Source organism: Aegilops tauschii, chromosome 5 (genome assembly GCF_002575655.3).
Source record: "Aegilops tauschii subsp. strangulata cultivar AL8/78 chromosome 5, Aet v6.0, whole genome shotgun sequence".
Taxonomy (NCBI): Eukaryota; Viridiplantae; Streptophyta; class Magnoliopsida; order Poales; family Poaceae; genus Aegilops; species Aegilops tauschii.
In genome coordinates this window covers 513697114-513713358 of record NC_053039.3, presented here as the reverse complement: position 1 = coordinate 513713358, position 16245 = coordinate 513697114, and the positions used below count along the sequence as shown (strand labels likewise).

At 48.1% G+C, this 16245-nt stretch overlaps 1 protein-coding gene across 4 annotated transcripts; it reads left to right on the top strand.

Annotated features, from left to right (window-relative positions):
• The first annotated feature begins 5836 nt into the window (after window positions 1–5836).
• LOC109759334 (uncharacterized) lies at window positions 5837–12274 on the top strand. 4 transcript variants are annotated; one of them, XM_073498330.1, is made up of 7 exons: window positions 5837–6323; window positions 6404–9871; window positions 10111–10259; window positions 11034–11220; window positions 11334–11606; window positions 11685–11725; window positions 11868–12274. In XM_073498330.1, exons 2-7 carry the CDS (start codon window positions 8488–8490, stop codon window positions 12066–12068), a joined length of 2235 nt encoding a protein of 744 aa, XP_073354431.1. In that variant the 5' UTR covers window positions 5837–6323; window positions 6404–8487; the 3' UTR covers window positions 12069–12274. The 4 variants fall into 4 exon arrangements, with proteins under 4 accessions (XP_073354431.1, XP_073354429.1, XP_020173746.3 ...); XM_073498328.1 differs by having other exon boundaries at window positions 11670–11725; XM_020318157.4 differs by having other exon boundaries at window positions 11334–11725.
• Window positions 12275–16245: the final 3971 nt, after the last annotated feature.

Here is a 16245-nt window from a genome sequence, read left to right as displayed (position 1 = left end):
AACCCGTGCTCCCGGTTCAGTTTTTTCATCCGGTTTTTTTCATAAAAAAAAGTTCGTCAAAACCTATCAACATGAGATCTAGTTTTGAAGATCTCGATAATCCAAAGGTGAAAGTGGTTCGAGATTTGGACGCACGGTTTAAGAGATAAAACGTTTTGAATAAACGGATCTATGAAAAAAGGAAAAACTCCCAGGTTGCAACACTTGTCGCAACCAGGAGAATTGGAGTGATCTTTGCAACGAGTACTCCTCAATTAGTGATTTCGGGGAACAAAGCGCAGAGAGCGATCATGAATAAAAAAATGGACCAGCCCAATAACTATGATGCAGAGGAAAGAGCTTCAGCGAGACGGAAGGAAGTCCCGCATGAAGCGAGATATAGTTGTCGCGCCCTCTTCGGGACAACACACATTTGTCCATAGGTACTAACCTTTTAGAGGCCCTTGTGTGAACTCTTGAACTCCATCAGCATCCACGGGCCCTCGCCTCAGCACGACTGGTCACGCTTGCCAGGGCTATATATATGTTGCAGGCACTAATTCCTAATAGGAATTGCCTATTAGCGACAGTAGCAGGCCGGCTCATTTCTGTGCGTGTATCTGATGATGTTGTAGGTTCGGTTTACTATGGTTTTTTCTTGTTTTTTGTTATTTATTTTATTTTATTTGTATTTCCACTCTTTTCTTTGGTTTTCATTTTTCTCTTCATTTTGCTTTGGTGTTCTTTGTTTTATCATTGGTTTTTAATTTTTCTTTCTTTGTTATAATTCACTTTTTGTTTGTTTCTTTCTTGTTTTCGCCGTTTTCTTTGGTTTCTTTACTTTTCTATTGTTTATTTGTCGGTTTTATTGGATTTCTCATCAGTTATCATTTTTTCCTTTTTTCCGACACATGTCTACATTTTTCATACGTATTGTACATTTTTATTATACATTAGGAACAATTTTACACCTGTTTAACCTTTCTCAAAAACAAGATTACCATTTTTATTAATATATGTTTTGATGTCTACCTTTTTTTCATACATGTTGTACATTTTTCGTGTACATATATAAAAATTTATAAACTATTTCATATTTTTAAAATATATTTTTACAAATATATGCTTTGAATATATTTTTTCAAACACATGTTAAATATATTTTTAATACACAGTGGAATTTTTTAATGATAGAAACATTTTATGTAAACTATGCAAACTTTTCTTTACATTGTACATTTTTTTAAATGTCCCGAACACAGTTTTTGAAACTTGTGAACAATTTCTTTTATTGTAACATACATTTTTTCCAAATAAAACGAACATTTTGTTTAAAATGTATAAGGACAACTCTATCCTTCAGCCGGCTGATGCACGCACAACATCCATCGCCTGCATAGCTGTCGGATTGATTTTGATTGAGTGCTTGCGCTGGCCACAAGTCTCGTGCAACTAGTTTTTTTTGCAACAAGCGTCCTGTTTCAGAAGCAGTTTGCAACACAAATCTTGTTTCAGAAAGAAAGAAAAGGGTAAGCGATTCCCAAAGAAAAGGTTTTCATGGTGAAGTTTATCTTTTGGCAACATGGTCTACTTTCAGATAGAAAGAAGAAAAATGGTTCGACGATGCATATTTTCTCTTCTGCAATAGGGCTATTGTTTCATAAACATAGCCCCGGTTGCAGAAAGCGCCGAATGAGTGCCCCGCGTTAGAGCGTATGAGGCCAAGCATTGCAACATGACGCATGTTTCAGAAACATGGCTTCGGTTGCAGAAATCGGCAGAGGAGTGCCCGGCGTGAGAGTTTGTCGTCGTCGTTAGAGGCAGCTGCTCGGGGTGCTGGGTCGGAGGAGGTGAGACAACTCTGGCGGCCGCGACGCTCCATGGCCGAGGCACTCAGGCCATGGCGGGGCAATGGTGCTGTTTCGGTTGACGTTTGCACCATGACCGCAACAAGCTAGCTGTTGCAAAGGTCCGCCCCAGTTTGCTGGGACGGTAGATCGGACGGCTGTTTCGGGCGGCATCCAACGGTTGCCGAAGTAGTTGATCTTATCGGTTTATCACCCGGCGAATCGCTTACCATCAACCGGCCGAAAAGAGACATCGCGTCCGTTGCCTTAGCTGTGAACCACGTGTCCATGTGGACCACGCACACATCTCCACCCTCCTTCGTTTCTGTAACAAGGCCCACTACATCGTCTTCTCCCCATAACTCTAATCCTCTTTCTCTCTCATCTCCTGCTACCAATTGGATGGGCAGCTGACCACCGCCGCTCACATCGGGCAGCTGACCACCCAGCCACTCACATCTCCTACCCCCCATCTAGATGGGATCACCAAGCCACAACCCAACGTTGGCGACAGTGCTTGAGATCCGCGCAGCTAGGTTGTCGCTCCAGAGGCACGCGGCGCAGCGCACGGCCTCACAATTGGTGTTGTCGGTGTTGGGGGAGCCCTCCCTACTAGATCCATCATCGATGTTTCTGAAACAAACGTCTTGTTGCAATAGTCAATAATTTTTTTGAAACAAAGCTCTTGTTGCAAAGAGAGATCATACACGGAGATGCTTTGCAACGTCACCAATGTTTCTGAAACAGAGCTCTTGTTGCAATAGTTGGTCGTTTCTGAAACAAAGCTCTTGTTGCAAAGAGAGATCATACACGGAGATGCTTTGCAACGTCACCAATGTTTCTGAAACAAAGCTCTTGTTGCAATAATTGGTCGTTTCTGAAACAAAGCTCTTGTTACGATAGTCAGATGGGTTTCCGAAACAAAGCTCTTGTTGCAATAGTCACTGTTATTTCGGAAACAATATGTTTGTTGCAAAGAGGGATACTATGCTGAGCAACTTAGATTGGATGGCTCGCGAGGCGGCGGATCTTTTAAAAAGATCCGCCGACCGACACGTAGCATGAAATAGGTAGAAAAAGTAACAGGACGCCAGTAGGCAAGCCGCGGCTACTGGGCCGGGCCAATACGTGTTGCCCTGCAAGCGAGCCGTGGTAGGGCTCACCACGGGAGGCACATAGCCGCTCCTAGCCAGACCTGCCGTCTACACTTAACGTTGCACTTATCAAAGCTCAATCGCTATTGCAAACGGCTTAATTGTGTCGATTAATTGTTTCAACGTCACCACTTGGGATCCTAATCTTTTGGGACTTGTGTCGATTAATTGGAAAAGAATTGAAAAAAGAAGATGAACTAGAACAAGAGGAGATGTCGGCGACGTGCTTTCCATAGAGAATATGATGCAAATGGTGTCTTGGCTAGTCTTCTAGAGTGATATGCATAGGGTATAGGCTCCTGCTTGTGCTGGGCCCTAGGCAGCCGCACTCCCTAGCCATGCTCTAAGGTCAGCCCTGTTTGTCCATGGACAAAACCCATGCCGCTAACTGGCAGCTGCACTCCCTAACCTATGCATGCACAAAAAAAAACCTATGCCAAGAGTGATTCTCAAAAAAAAAAACTATGCCAAGAATACTTGAGTGCGTCGACACCCTTTGTTCTTCATCAGGCGTTGATATGTCTCACCTAAAGCAAGACGAGAGGAAGTCTCGCTAAAGGCGAGCTCCATATTGGGTCGGCCCATCGCGCAGCTTACCACTGGCCACATGCCATATTCTTTTTTTAAGGGGAAAAGAGAGCTCTTTCATTCATTCATAGCAAGTTTACCGTCATTCTCAATTACATGAAAGACATTCGGTGGCACATTCTGCAGTATATAAAAATCTCCATGAGCTCTAGCATTAGCTGCTATCTCATGTGCCGGCACGTTGCACTCTCTTTCAATTTTACTCACCATGCACAAACTGAACTTCCACATTACAGTCTTTGCTTCTTCATAAGTAGCCCACCACTTAGTGTTGTTTCTTTCTTTTGCATTCACAGCCGCAACGACGGCAGCACAGTCTGATTCCACCTGTACCTGAACCTTGTTTATGTCTCGCAAACACTTGAGGCCCAGCAGCAGAGCGTTTGCTTCAGCTTCCTCTACATCAATACACATATGCAAGTGGCGGCCTACAGAGAAAAAAACTGAACCGGTGCTATCTCTGGTGACTGCCCCTGCCCACGCTGATCCCAAAGCAGATACAAAGGAGGCATCAACATTTAGCTTAACACACTCGCCTTGGGGTCTGTACCAGGCCACATGCCATATTCTCGTTGTTTTTTTTAGGTTTTTTTGTTTTGTTTTACTTTCTTTATATTTCCAGATATTTTATATTACAAAATACTTTACATAAAACATTTCAAAAAATGTGAATCATGCATTTGGAAAATGTTTAATGTGTATAGAAAAAATATTGGCCATGTATTAAAAAAGATGAATTTTTTATCATGCATATAAATTTTTTAATCAACCATTTGAAAAAATATTGAACAAGTATTTGAAAAATGATAAGTGTGTATAGAAAGAAATTTCACCATGTATAAAAAATGATGAATTTTTTTATCATGTTGAGCAAGTATTTGAAAAATGTTAAATGTTTATAGAAAAAAAATATTGACCAAGTATTAAAAAAATGATGAAATAATTGGATCATGTATATAAAAATGTTAATCAAGTATTTAAAAAATGATGAGTAAGTACTTGAAAAATGTCAATCAAACATTTGAAAAATGTTAAACGTGTACAGAAAAAATGTTGACCACATATTTAAAAAATGTTGAAGAATTTTAGCTGCCGAGGTCCTCCCTTGCGCTTGTTCATTGATTCTTGTTCGGAGCGGACGTCACCTCCGAATTGCCACCTCTCGCCTACTATGCCATGAACTCTGTTGGTCGCCCGAAGATTTCTCCCCAAATCACGCTTTCCTCTGTTCATCCGCGCTCTTAAACCATTTTTTGAACAGAAGATTTCCATCATCATCTCTAGCACCCGATGTTGGACATACTAAATCTGAATGTCCCAAACGACCACATGGAAAACAGAAGTGGGGAAGTTACTCATATTGTATATCATACCAATCCTTGTCGTTTCTCAGTGTCAAATAAAAAATAATACATATCCTCAAGGGTTTTTACACATCAATTGTGACTCTAACCACCCACCAGATGAATTGGCACAACTTTTGCTTCCTTATCAATTTGCTAGGCGATCGAAAGACCCCAACTGCCGTTCCTCAGATTACAAGGAAGAATAATCACTCTTGCCCAAATCTGAAGTTTATCAAATTTGAGTTATGATGGGCGCATGCATTCTTCAAATTTCTCCAGGATCACCGCGTGCTTGCTCACGTGCCATGACGATCCTTCCCAAACCGTGTCCATGTCACATAGGGTTTCGAATTCAGCGACAGGCATGTTCTCTCCTAGCAAGCGAAAAACAAGACCTCTAGGGTTTCCCCAAGACGGGCGGAGGGCACGAAGATCGTCTATATACGGGACAAATTACGGTACAAAATCTTCCCTTCCACCAGCCAATTATGTTTTGCCCCGATCCGTACACCGTCCATCAATAAGAGAGTTGCCTTCTCCTCTGTAACGTCCAATTTCCCCATCGCCTCCGCCATCTTCCCTATCACCGAGCTGGACGAGCCAGCCTTCTTCGTGCCAATGCGGGAGGAGGGCCGATCCATCCCTTGCCCTTCGATCTAGCGCTCCCCTGTCGAGATCAGCGAGCGCCGATGAGTCCCCTCGATTCTCTAACATTCGGAGGAAAGTCGGGTAAGCTGACTTTCCTCCACTCTTAGCCTATGAACAATGCTCATTTCAACTTTGAAAAGACCAATTTCAATTCATGAGATACCAATTTCAATTTTAGAAGACTCATTTTAATTCATTAAAAAAAACTCATTTCACCTTTTTCAAAATAACTCAATTTCAATTCATAAGCTCCCTGACTTCCCTTCACTTTTTTACACAAGAAGAACACCGTAGCATGTTAGAGGATCCGGCTCCCTCACCTTTGTCCCCTTTCCCCACCCACACGGCGCCGCGGCTGACCTCCACCTTGCTGGCTGGCCGCCGTCTCTCTGCCCGCCAAGCTCCAGCCCCCGCCCCCGCCCCCGCCTTGCCTCTCCGCGTTCTCCCTGGCCACCGCGCCGTCCACGCCGACTCGCCCCGCGACGACCACCGCGCCGTCGCTCCCCCCTCATCTTGAAGGCCGGTGTGGTGGCCCGCCACCGAGCCACCCCCACACGCCCTGCAGCTTGAAGCTAGCCGAGGGATCTGCGCCTCCAGCCACCAAGATGGTCACCCGGTTTGCTGCTCTTCCCCCTCTGAAGATTTTTCTGAATGTCAACGGGGGCAAAAGCAGTCCACCGGAGCTGAACACTTAGGATTAGTCGGGCTGGATTTCAACAAGCCACTACTCCAATTTTATTAAGCCAGTACCCCAATTTCAAGTATATCTTCTTGTGCTTCCCAGAATTTATTTCGCAATTGCTGGGAATTTATGAGCTTATTCTTCATGTTTTTTCTTCAGGATGATCCAATATGCTGAAAAACACCAAGTGGAAATTGCATGGCTGTTTGACTTAGCATGCCCGGATGTTGCCAAGAGGCAAGGATTGTTCGAAGCAACACCAACACATTTTATTCTTCATGACATGCACATACTCCTTTCGCTGGAGCGCATTGCCAACATGCCTGATTACCAACGCTACTGCATCACCGTTGCTTCAGTGTGTAGCCTCATCTCTGAGTACGATGTGATCCACACCTTTGTTTGCTGCTTTCTTGGCATTGCCGTGGGATCCTGGACAGCAAACAAATGCTGGTACCAAATACCTAGCTAGCATTGATATAACTGCAGCTATTTGTGTTCGACCTCTCAGTTGTTCGTGGACTTCAGTTGAGTTGAAAGCCTGGTCTCCATCGTTGTTCCTGGTCAACATTACATGTGGCTGATGATTTGGAGGATAACTGACGATAGACCTATCACTGCATGTTTGGTTATGCTACAGACCACTGAATTTTGTTCCACAGAAGTGAGCTCATGGAAGATATCTGGTTTCAATATCATTATCAGTATCCAAGCTGACTACTGCTATGCGTGCTCTGTTCCTGACAATACATATCTGCAATCCATGGCCGAGTGCTCTCCTGCTGAGATATGCTGACTTTGGATCCAGGTGACAGTGTATGGATTCCTGTTGCATATGTTGTTGTTACCGATGGCGTATGGACCGTCATGTGCTTCTGAGTGTTCCTCGTAGTTCCACGGGCATTTCAGTTCCTTGCTTATGTTGCCATATGGAGCTCCTGCAGTGTGGAGTTTTGTCAAGGCAAGTTGTCAGGGGATCCAGGCATCTGGGCCCTTCTCTATTTCTTTGGACTTTTCACTCAAGCTGAAGTAATAGGAAGGAGGAATGTTGTAGCTCCAACCTACTACCACGGCCACTGCCTCAACCATGCTCTGACAACGTCTCTGTCAACCAACACTATTACCTCGATGCTTTCTGTGACCAAGTGAACATGAGCGACGACTACTTCCTTGAGCAAGTCGGCGTCGTTTGCTACCTCAACCTCGCCAAGTTCCGCCTCAACTACGGCACCCACCACCACCTTGGCGAAGCCATGAAGCATCAAGTACCATGGGATCCCGGTGGTTTCCACATTGAGTCGGCTTGAGGGCAAGCCGAAATTTAAGGAAGAGGGAATGTCAGTGGCCTCACTCTCTGTAGCTGGGCCGTACAGAGGGGCGCCTCTTGGGCCTGGGCCTGCCAGCAAACTACTACATGAGATGAGTACAAATAGAACAGAAAGGCATCTGAAGACGGGGACGAACGGAAGGGCGTGGTGTCGTCTTCTCCGCTTTCCTGCTCCTGTACTGCTCGTCTTCCTCCCCTATCCCCTCCATGAATTCCATTAGTTAGCTTCCAATTCCTCCATCAATGGCTTGCAACCTTTGAATCATAGCTGGGTTGTTAACATTTACCCTGATTCTTCAGTTCAGTTTAGTTGAGACACCCAATTCCTCTGTCCCTTATCTGAAATCTCTTCTTCAGTTAAGTTGAGACACCAAATTCCTCTGTCCCTCATCTGAGATCTCTTCTTCAGTCAGCTTGAGACAGAGTTGTTTGCTTCCCCCGTCCCGCAACGGCAGCCGCAACATCAGGTTCAACAGTATCATCAGTTTCGCATAATTTCTTGAATAATAAAAAAAAATCTGTTGCCATTTCCTCAATCTGCTTCTTTTCCTGAACCAAGTTCCGCTCTGCATCTTTTAGTTTCCCTGATCTTATTTTTCCTCTGTCGACATGCGGCTTTTCGTTGAAAATACATATGGTGATTTGTTCCCCCTCTCTGATAGTAGTGACTCGAGCGCGTTGGGGCCATAGCATCTTCTCTTCTCTGTACAGGGGGGGGGGGGGGGGGGGGGGGTCCCTCATCTGAACTTTCTTCTTCGGTTAAGTTGAGACAGAGACCGATAGAGATCGAATTCCCCGCAGCGGCAACCGCAACCGCCTCCCTCTTTCTCCTCGCCCCCCCTTCAAATATCCGCTCGGCCGCCAAAACCAACCGCAACCAAAGCGAAACCCCAACCCCAACCAACAGCAATCAGTCATGGAAATCAACCGAGGGAGGCAGGCGCCCGCCGCGGCAGGCCCCCTCCTGCCGCCTCCAGGGGCCGTGCCGCCGCCGGCAACCGACGCCGGCCACCTGGAGCTCCTCGGGGTGCTCCGCCTCCGGGCGAGGGGCGTCCCCGCGTGGATGCTCCCGCCGTACATCCTCCTCGATGTGGACATATACGGCTCCAACCCGCGACAACTCCTGGAGTCGCACGCGCCTGCCACCGCCTCCGACGGCACGTCGGCCCTCTACTTCCTGAGCGTGGTCCGCGCGAAGACGGCGGGCGACTACAGAGAGAGGAGGAGCGTCCCCGGGGGGTTCTGGAGGTCGGATCGAGCCCCGGTGCCGCTCGTCTCCGAGGCGATTCAAGGTACTCGGCGCACCTTCTTCTACACCGAGCTGGGGTCGCACTCGCACGGGGAGAAGATCGGTACGGGGTTCATGATGCAAGAGCTCATCCTCGTCGGCGAGGAAGAGGCGCGCCAAGGCGGCGACGGATTGGCCTTGTGCAAGATCTATGTGAGTCCGCACGGAGGGAGGGACGCGCCCGGCATCGCCAATTCAATCAACAAGAGGAAGATCGGGGAGCAAGGCGTCGCCAGTTCAAGCAAGAGGAGGAAGATGGTGGCCGGGGCCGCCTCCTTCTCTCCGGCTCCTGTTCGGGCCGCCTCGGCGCCTGCGCCTGCTCTCCGCCCGGCGCCTGCTCTTCCGGTGAGGAGCTCCAGTCTGCCTCAACAAGACCCCTCCCCTGCGCCTGCTCTCCGCTCCGCGCCTGCTCTTCCGGTGAGGAGCTCCAGTCTGCCTCAACAAGACCCCTCCCCTGCGCCTGCTCTCCGCTCCGCGCCTGCTCTTCCGGTGAGGAGCTCCAGTCTGCCTCAACAAGACCCCTCCCCTGCGCCTCCTCTCCGCTCCGCGCCTGCTCTTCCGGTGAGGAGCTCCAGTCCTCAGCAAGGCCCCTCCCCTGCGCCTCCTCTCCGCTCCGCGCCTGCTCTTCCGGTGAGGAGCTCCAGTCCTCAGCAAGGCCCCTCCCCTGCGCCTCCTCTCCGCTCCGCGCCTGCTCTTCCGGTGAGGAGCTCCAGTCCTCAGCAAGACCCCTCCCCTGCGCCTCCTGTGGGGCAGGGCGCCTGCATCTCCTCTGCGCCTCTCAGGCAAGCTGCCTCCACCTCCTCGGCGCCTGCGGCATCCACCTCCCCGAACGAAGCCAGGCGATTGCTCGTTCTGGAGATCTGCAAGTCCCCCCTCATGGAACGGGGGAATATCTTGAAGCATATAATCTACGGAGCTGCGGAGATTCTGGGTGGGACAAAGCGAACTTTAGACTGCACCAATTTGGTCCTCTTCGAGAAGAAGAAGATGCTGGGAACAGAAAGTTTTCAAGGTAAACTACTACATGGTGATACATCTACTCTGTTTCTGTAGATAGACTAGAGTCTTCCCTCTTCCTAATTGTTTGTTATAGAGTGATCAGATACTTATTGTTGTTGCATACTTGGAATTATTTGTTACATAGTGATCAGATACTTATTGTCGTTGCATACTTGGAGTTGTTTGGACAATGGATGCGTTTAGGCTCTTCGATCTGATAACTGACAACTACACTTGTTTTTATTTCTGCAGATATCTCAAGCCCTGCTCTGGATACCCATCACCTGTCATTCACCTTTCAGGAGATAAATGCGGCGACATTAGGCTTCCGGAGAGATCACTTCCTCGGAGAAGGCAGGTCCGCTAAGGTGTATAAAGGTGTGCTGCTAGATGGCAATAATGTAAGTTCATGTGCTCTATACTTCAATAGACAGTTCAATTATTGAGCCATGTTTGATGATGTATTAAGCTGGAAGATATTTTCCTTCTACAATAGACAGTTCACATGAATGACAGTATGATCACAAGTTAATCTGAGTTCAACAAGTGATATAAGACATTTTAGGGCTGATTGAACTTCGGGTGTATCATAACAAGCATATGTTTGGTTTCTGTGAGATTATTGAATAGGTTTGCACGTTTCATTGCGTGCTGTTGCTACCTTTCCTTTTCCTCTCAGTACTATCTTGGAAGTGCAGCAGCATATTGGAACAAAAAAAAACATATCAAGTTTACATATGATCATATTTGTTAATATACAAATATTTTTACCATCTTCCATTCTATAAAGTTACTGCAAGCCCTCTGATGTGCACACAAAACGTGCAATGTAAGTCAGTTTAATTAAAAGTTGTTCGGTTTAATTTTGTATTGCTACAGAGATAGCAAGCATATTGTGCAGGTGGCCAACTGCCCCTACATCTCTAGTATCCAGATACAACTAATCTTAACACAATATAAGACTTTTTACTTCAAGACTTTTTTTACTGGAAAAGAAATGACTGGTATTTTACTTCAAGATTCCACACACTTGTAGTTTTTGTATGTCAAGAACAGCCATAGCATTTCGTTTCGTATTTTTTAATGTGGTCGACGATTCATGCTATGGGTTACTGAGGTTGTTTTTTCTGAGGAGATGGTGTAGTATATGATTCGCTTGTATGTTGCTGTCATAGGTAGCTATCAAGGTTCTCAACCCCAATGGATTGCATGGGAACAAAGAATTCTGCACAGGAGCTATGGCGTTGAGCAGGATTTATCACCCGAACCTTCTGAAGCTTGGTGGCTTTTGCACCGATGATAATCAAAGAATATTGATTTATGAATATATGCCTTTGGGCTCATTGGAAAAACATATTTTCGGTATGGTACTAAACTACACAATATACTAATAATTCTGTTCTCTGCTTCCTTGCTTTGTTGCTGAATAAGCAAAGGCTTGTTTTAACCAAAATTTGGTTTTGTTTTTCATCTAGATCTTTCCCCTCATAAGAAGGCGCTTGATTGGAATACAAGGATTAACATACTTGCTGGGGCGGCTGAAGGCCTGAAGCACTTGCATGTTAACTGCAACCCTGCAGAGATACACGGTGATGTGAAAAGTGGGAACATTTTGCTTGGCGAGGGATGTCATCCCAAGTTGTCTAACTTTGGCTTGGCAAAGCTAGGTCCGCCTGGTGACAATACTCATGTTCCAACCAGAGTGATGGGTACATCTGGGTATTGTGCGCCGGAGTATCTTGAGAGTGGTGAGTTGACTATCAAGTCAGATGTTTTCAGCTTTGGTGTTGTCATAATGGAGGTTATCACAGGAAGAAACGCTTTAGGATGGAGTCTTACCAGAGCTGAGCCTACCCTTGCTGAATGGGTAAGCATCACTTCCTGCGTTCTCTTTTTGTTTTGAAGAACAATTCCTTGCTTCTGCCCAATGTTACAAATCTCTTTATCACTAGGAAGATATTACTGCGATGAAAATTAATTAATGTGACTTCTGTTGCTCTATATTTCAGGCCACGCCTTTGACCAGGAGAAATGATTTTACAAAGTATGCCGACCCAGCGCTTGGCAACAAGTACAACAAGAAATCACTGCTTCAGGTTCTTTCGGTTGCGCGGATGTGTCTAAATCCAGCAGCCAGCCTAAGGCCTGACATGGCAGACGTAGCGGCGGCACTTACTAACATCTCAATGTCTGCTGGTACCGACGTATAGTTTCCGGCCATTGTATGATGATGATGATACTGTGCTCTAGAAGAGTCTCCATTTCCCAGTCCGATATGATCGAATCGCTGGAGGGGGGCAGTTTTGCCTGTAAAAACTATATAGATACATAGATAGAGTAGGAGCAAATTGTGATATGTGCTTGGAGACATAGTTATTGAGTATTATCTGCCATTTTTCAGGTGCTTATTATCCAACTGTTTCTGACTCTTATGCGACTGAGTGCTATGGGCATGGTGGACGTAATATTTTACTAAATCGTGAATGATCATTCCGGACAATAATCAACGGATACTTTGTCCTTTTTACACTACGCCTATAATAAGACACTGGAACATCATTTCCTTTGCAGTGCTTTTGCAAAACTCTTCACAAGGAAACAGAGCATCCTCTTCCCTTTCCTGTATAACAAAACATCTATCTGTGGACTGTGGTCACATCACCTTAGCTTTTTATCATCTTTCTAGCTAGAAGAAGAACCAGTCTTCAACAATGCAGTGTTTGTCCAGAGAAATATGCTCAGTGCCCCTATCTTTTCTCCCCAGCCTTTTTCTCCATGTATGTGTTTGGATGAACAAAGCATCAGTTTCATAAGTTCTATTTCCACATGTTATTTTTTTTGTTCCCTGGGGGGGGGGGGGGGGGGGGGGGGGTAAGAGTTGATCTCTTTTGCTTTGGATCTTGTCCCAGATCTGCCATCCCTCCTCTCCCCTCCCCTCCCCTTGGCTCTCTGTTTTTTGTGGCTGATTTGATGGATTGGAGAAGAAGAGCTCTGTTTCCATATCAGCTTCTTTCCCCAACTTTTTTTAGTATGGGTTCGCAACATTTGTACTCATACACTCGTACGCAAGAACACTCTCCCCGGGGAACATGGCTAGGGTTTTTACCTCCATCTTGAGGGGACTGAACTTGTATAGTTCCTCATGTCACCCCCGGGTCTCGCTTGATATTTGATAAGGCCTTGCTCCTCCCCACTCTCTTACTTTAATATTCTCACCACGACAGTTGGTGCCCACCTTGGGGCTGCACATCTCGTGATCGATGGTGCAGGTGGTTCATTCGTCTTCATCGACTTCCGGCATGGAGCTAATCACGGGAGAGCTGATCTTCTTCGGAACGATTGGTTTTGTCATCGATGATTCAACGCGGATTGCCGAGGCCTTGTTGGATGTTGATTCGCTGCCCGCGTGCGGTGTCACGCACTACCGTGTCGACGACTCTGGCGTGTTGTATCGCCAGCCGTCTGGCCCGTACCAGGCAGCCGGAGGACCCGCAGTTCGTCATCATCAGAAGCGCTCGGGCAAGGCATGTCTTTGTCGTTGGACTCACCATGTTGCTTCAGGCAAGGCCTCTTCCCATGAGGTAGCTATGATTCACCCCTCTTGAGTTTGTTCATGATTTGTTTGTGACAACCTCTGATGATGAGGAGGGTTGTGGGAGCCTTGGTCTGTTGCAGAGGTTTTGATTCCAATCCGTCTCACAGAACGGTTGACTCGTCAGCTGACATGGATGACAAAGAGCAGGGAAATCGGAACACCAATGATGGTAATGCAACTGGCCATGAAGGCGGTGAAGAGCGTGTAGGAAATGGTACCCGAGGTGGTGCCACAGATCTCACTCAGGAGCAGATAGCTGTGTGGGCTTAGGATGCGGAGCAGGCCCTGCAAACACCAATTGACACATCAATTCGTGAAGGTTTTCATCTTGAGGCTACTCGTTTAGCCACCTTGGCTAAGAGGCAGTGCTTAAGGAAATTAGATGTCACAACCCAGAGAAGAGGGGAGATCGAGATGAGAAAGGGGATCGAGATGCAGAGTAGGTGAGAGGAGAGCTTGGAGAAGGGGAAAGGAGAATCGAGATCTTTTCCATTTCATGCTCAGCGTCTTGTCCACGGTACACTATGTAGCCGCCCACTTGGGCTATCTCACACCCACACACGGCCTCAGGCCCAACACACACTTGCTTACATGGCCTCTGGCCCAATACGTCTAGCTAGCCCTGTTGCAGTTCAGTTAACTGAACTTCACTTTCAGTCTGCTGCAGATGTATCATCTGCAGGCGTGACATTGTCCCCTCCTTGAGAAGCAGCTTCCTCCCAGATGCAGGCCGACGGATAACGTTGCCGTAGGATGTCGTAGTCCTCCCAGGTGGTGGCCACCGGTGGCATGTTGGCCCACTGAACAAGCAATTGGACGACTGGAGCGTCTCCCTTTTTCATCATGCGGCGATCCAGGATGGCGATTGGTTCAGACTCGCCAGCGGCGAGGTTCGGTACCCTGGGCAGTTCCGCGAAGACAGGAGTATAATTAGGGGTGAAAGGCTTTAATTGGGAGACGTGGAATACCGGATGGACGCGGCTGTCCGGAGGCAGCTGCAGTGGGTATGCCAGGGAGCCAATGCGCTCGATCACCAAGAACGGGCCATAGAACTTGTATGAGAGCTTGCGGCAGGGGCGGTTGACGATGGAAGATTGAGCGTACGGCTGGAGCTTGAGCAGTACCTGCTCTCCCACATCGAAAGCGTGCTCGGCACGGTGTCGATCCGCCTGCTTCTTGAAACGCGCCTGGGCGCGCGAGAGCTGCACACGCAACAGGTCGGTGTGCGCAGCCCAGTCCAGGTCACCGGAGGACGCGTCGGCAGGCAGCGTGGGAGCTGAGTTGAGGAAGGCCTCCCAGGTTGGGCTCAGTGTTGTAGAGTGCCTTGAACGGAGAGCACTTCAGAGACGAGTGATGAGAGGAGTTGTACCAGAACTCTGCCGCCGACAGTCACTTGCGCCATCGATGTGGGGTGTCGTGGACGGCGCACCGGAGATACATCTCCAGGCACTGGTTGACGCGCTCCGTCTGCCCGTCCGTCTGCGGGTGATGGGCGGTGGAGTACAACAGCTTGGTGCCTGCCGCGGCGAGCAGTTCGCGTCACATGGCGCTAGTGAAGATCTTGTCCCGATCAGAGACGATGGAGAGAGGTACGCCATGCATCTTGATGACGTTGTCCCAGAACGCGCGGGTGACGTGGACCGCGGTGAAGGGGTGCCGAAGCGGCACAAAGTGCGCGAACTTGGTCAGGCGATCGACGATGACCATGATGGAATCGTACCCTTCAGATTTGGGTAATCCCTCGACGAAGTCCATGGTGAGATCTTGCCATGGCGCTGTAGGTATTGGTAGGGGTTGGAGCTTGCCCACCTGGTGCGTGTTCTCATGCTTGGCATGCTGGCAGACAGTGCACTGGCGAACAAAATCCTCAACGACACGCTTCATACCCGGCCAGGCAAAGAGTTTGCGCACCCTATGATATGTTGTTGTGGCGCCTGAGTGACCTCCCACGGCGCTGTGGTGGTGAGCAGTGATGAGTTTGGTCTGAAGTGCTGAGTTGGCGCCGATCCAGAGTCGACTGCGTTGCCGGATTACGCCTTGCTGCAGAGTGCGCCCTTGATCGTCAGTGTTGATGACAGCCAGCTTGGTGAGTAGTTCTTGAGAGTCGGGGTCGGTCTCGTAGGAATTGGCGACTTCTTGAAGCCATTGTGGTTGGCAAATGGACAGTGCGTCGAGCTCCAGGAGGTGACCGACGCGGGACAGCGCATCGGCAGCACTGTTGTCGACGCCCTTCTTGTAGCGGAAGGAGAACTGCAGCCCCACCATCTTGGACATGGCCTTGCGCTGGAGATCGGTTACCAGTTGTTGATCATCAAGTGCACAGAGACTCTTGTGGTCAGTGACGATCTCAAATGGAGCTTGCTGCAGGTACGGCCGCCACTTATCGATGGCCATCATGACGGCGAGAAATTCCTTCTCATATGTGGAGAGCTTCTGATTGCGTACTCCAAGAGCCTTGCTGAGGTAGGCCACTAGATGGCCATCTTGCATAAGCACCGCGTCCACGCCGGTGTCGCACGCATCAGTTTCGATGGCGAACGGGCGCGTGAAGTTGGGCAGTGCCAACACGGGCGTGCTCACCATGGTGCGCTTGAGCATGTCAAAAGCTTGCTACGCCTTGTCGTCCCAGAGAAACCCTTTCTTCGTCAATAGTTGCGTCAGGGGCTTGGCGATGATGCCGTAATGGGGACGAATTTGCGGTAGTAGCCCGTCAACCCCAAGAAGCCGCACAGCTCGGTGGGCGTAGTGGGCACGGGCCAGGACTGCATGGCGCTGGTCTTGCTGTTGTCCGT

Excerpts from the sequence above, each read along its gene's own strand:
- LOC109759334 (XM_020318157.4), top strand. The coding sequence starts at position 8,488 with ATGGAAATCAACCGAGGGAGGCAGGCGCCCGCCGCGGCAGGCCCCCTC. Across the intron at positions 9,872-10,110 it reads GGGAACAGAAAGTTTTCAAG|ATATCTCAAGCCCTGCTCTG; the intron begins GTAAACTACTAC and ends TTATTTCTGCAG. Across the intron at positions 11,726-11,867 it reads AGCCTACCCTTGCTGAATGG|GCCACGCCTTTGACCAGGAG; the intron begins GTAAGCATCACT and ends TCTATATTTCAG.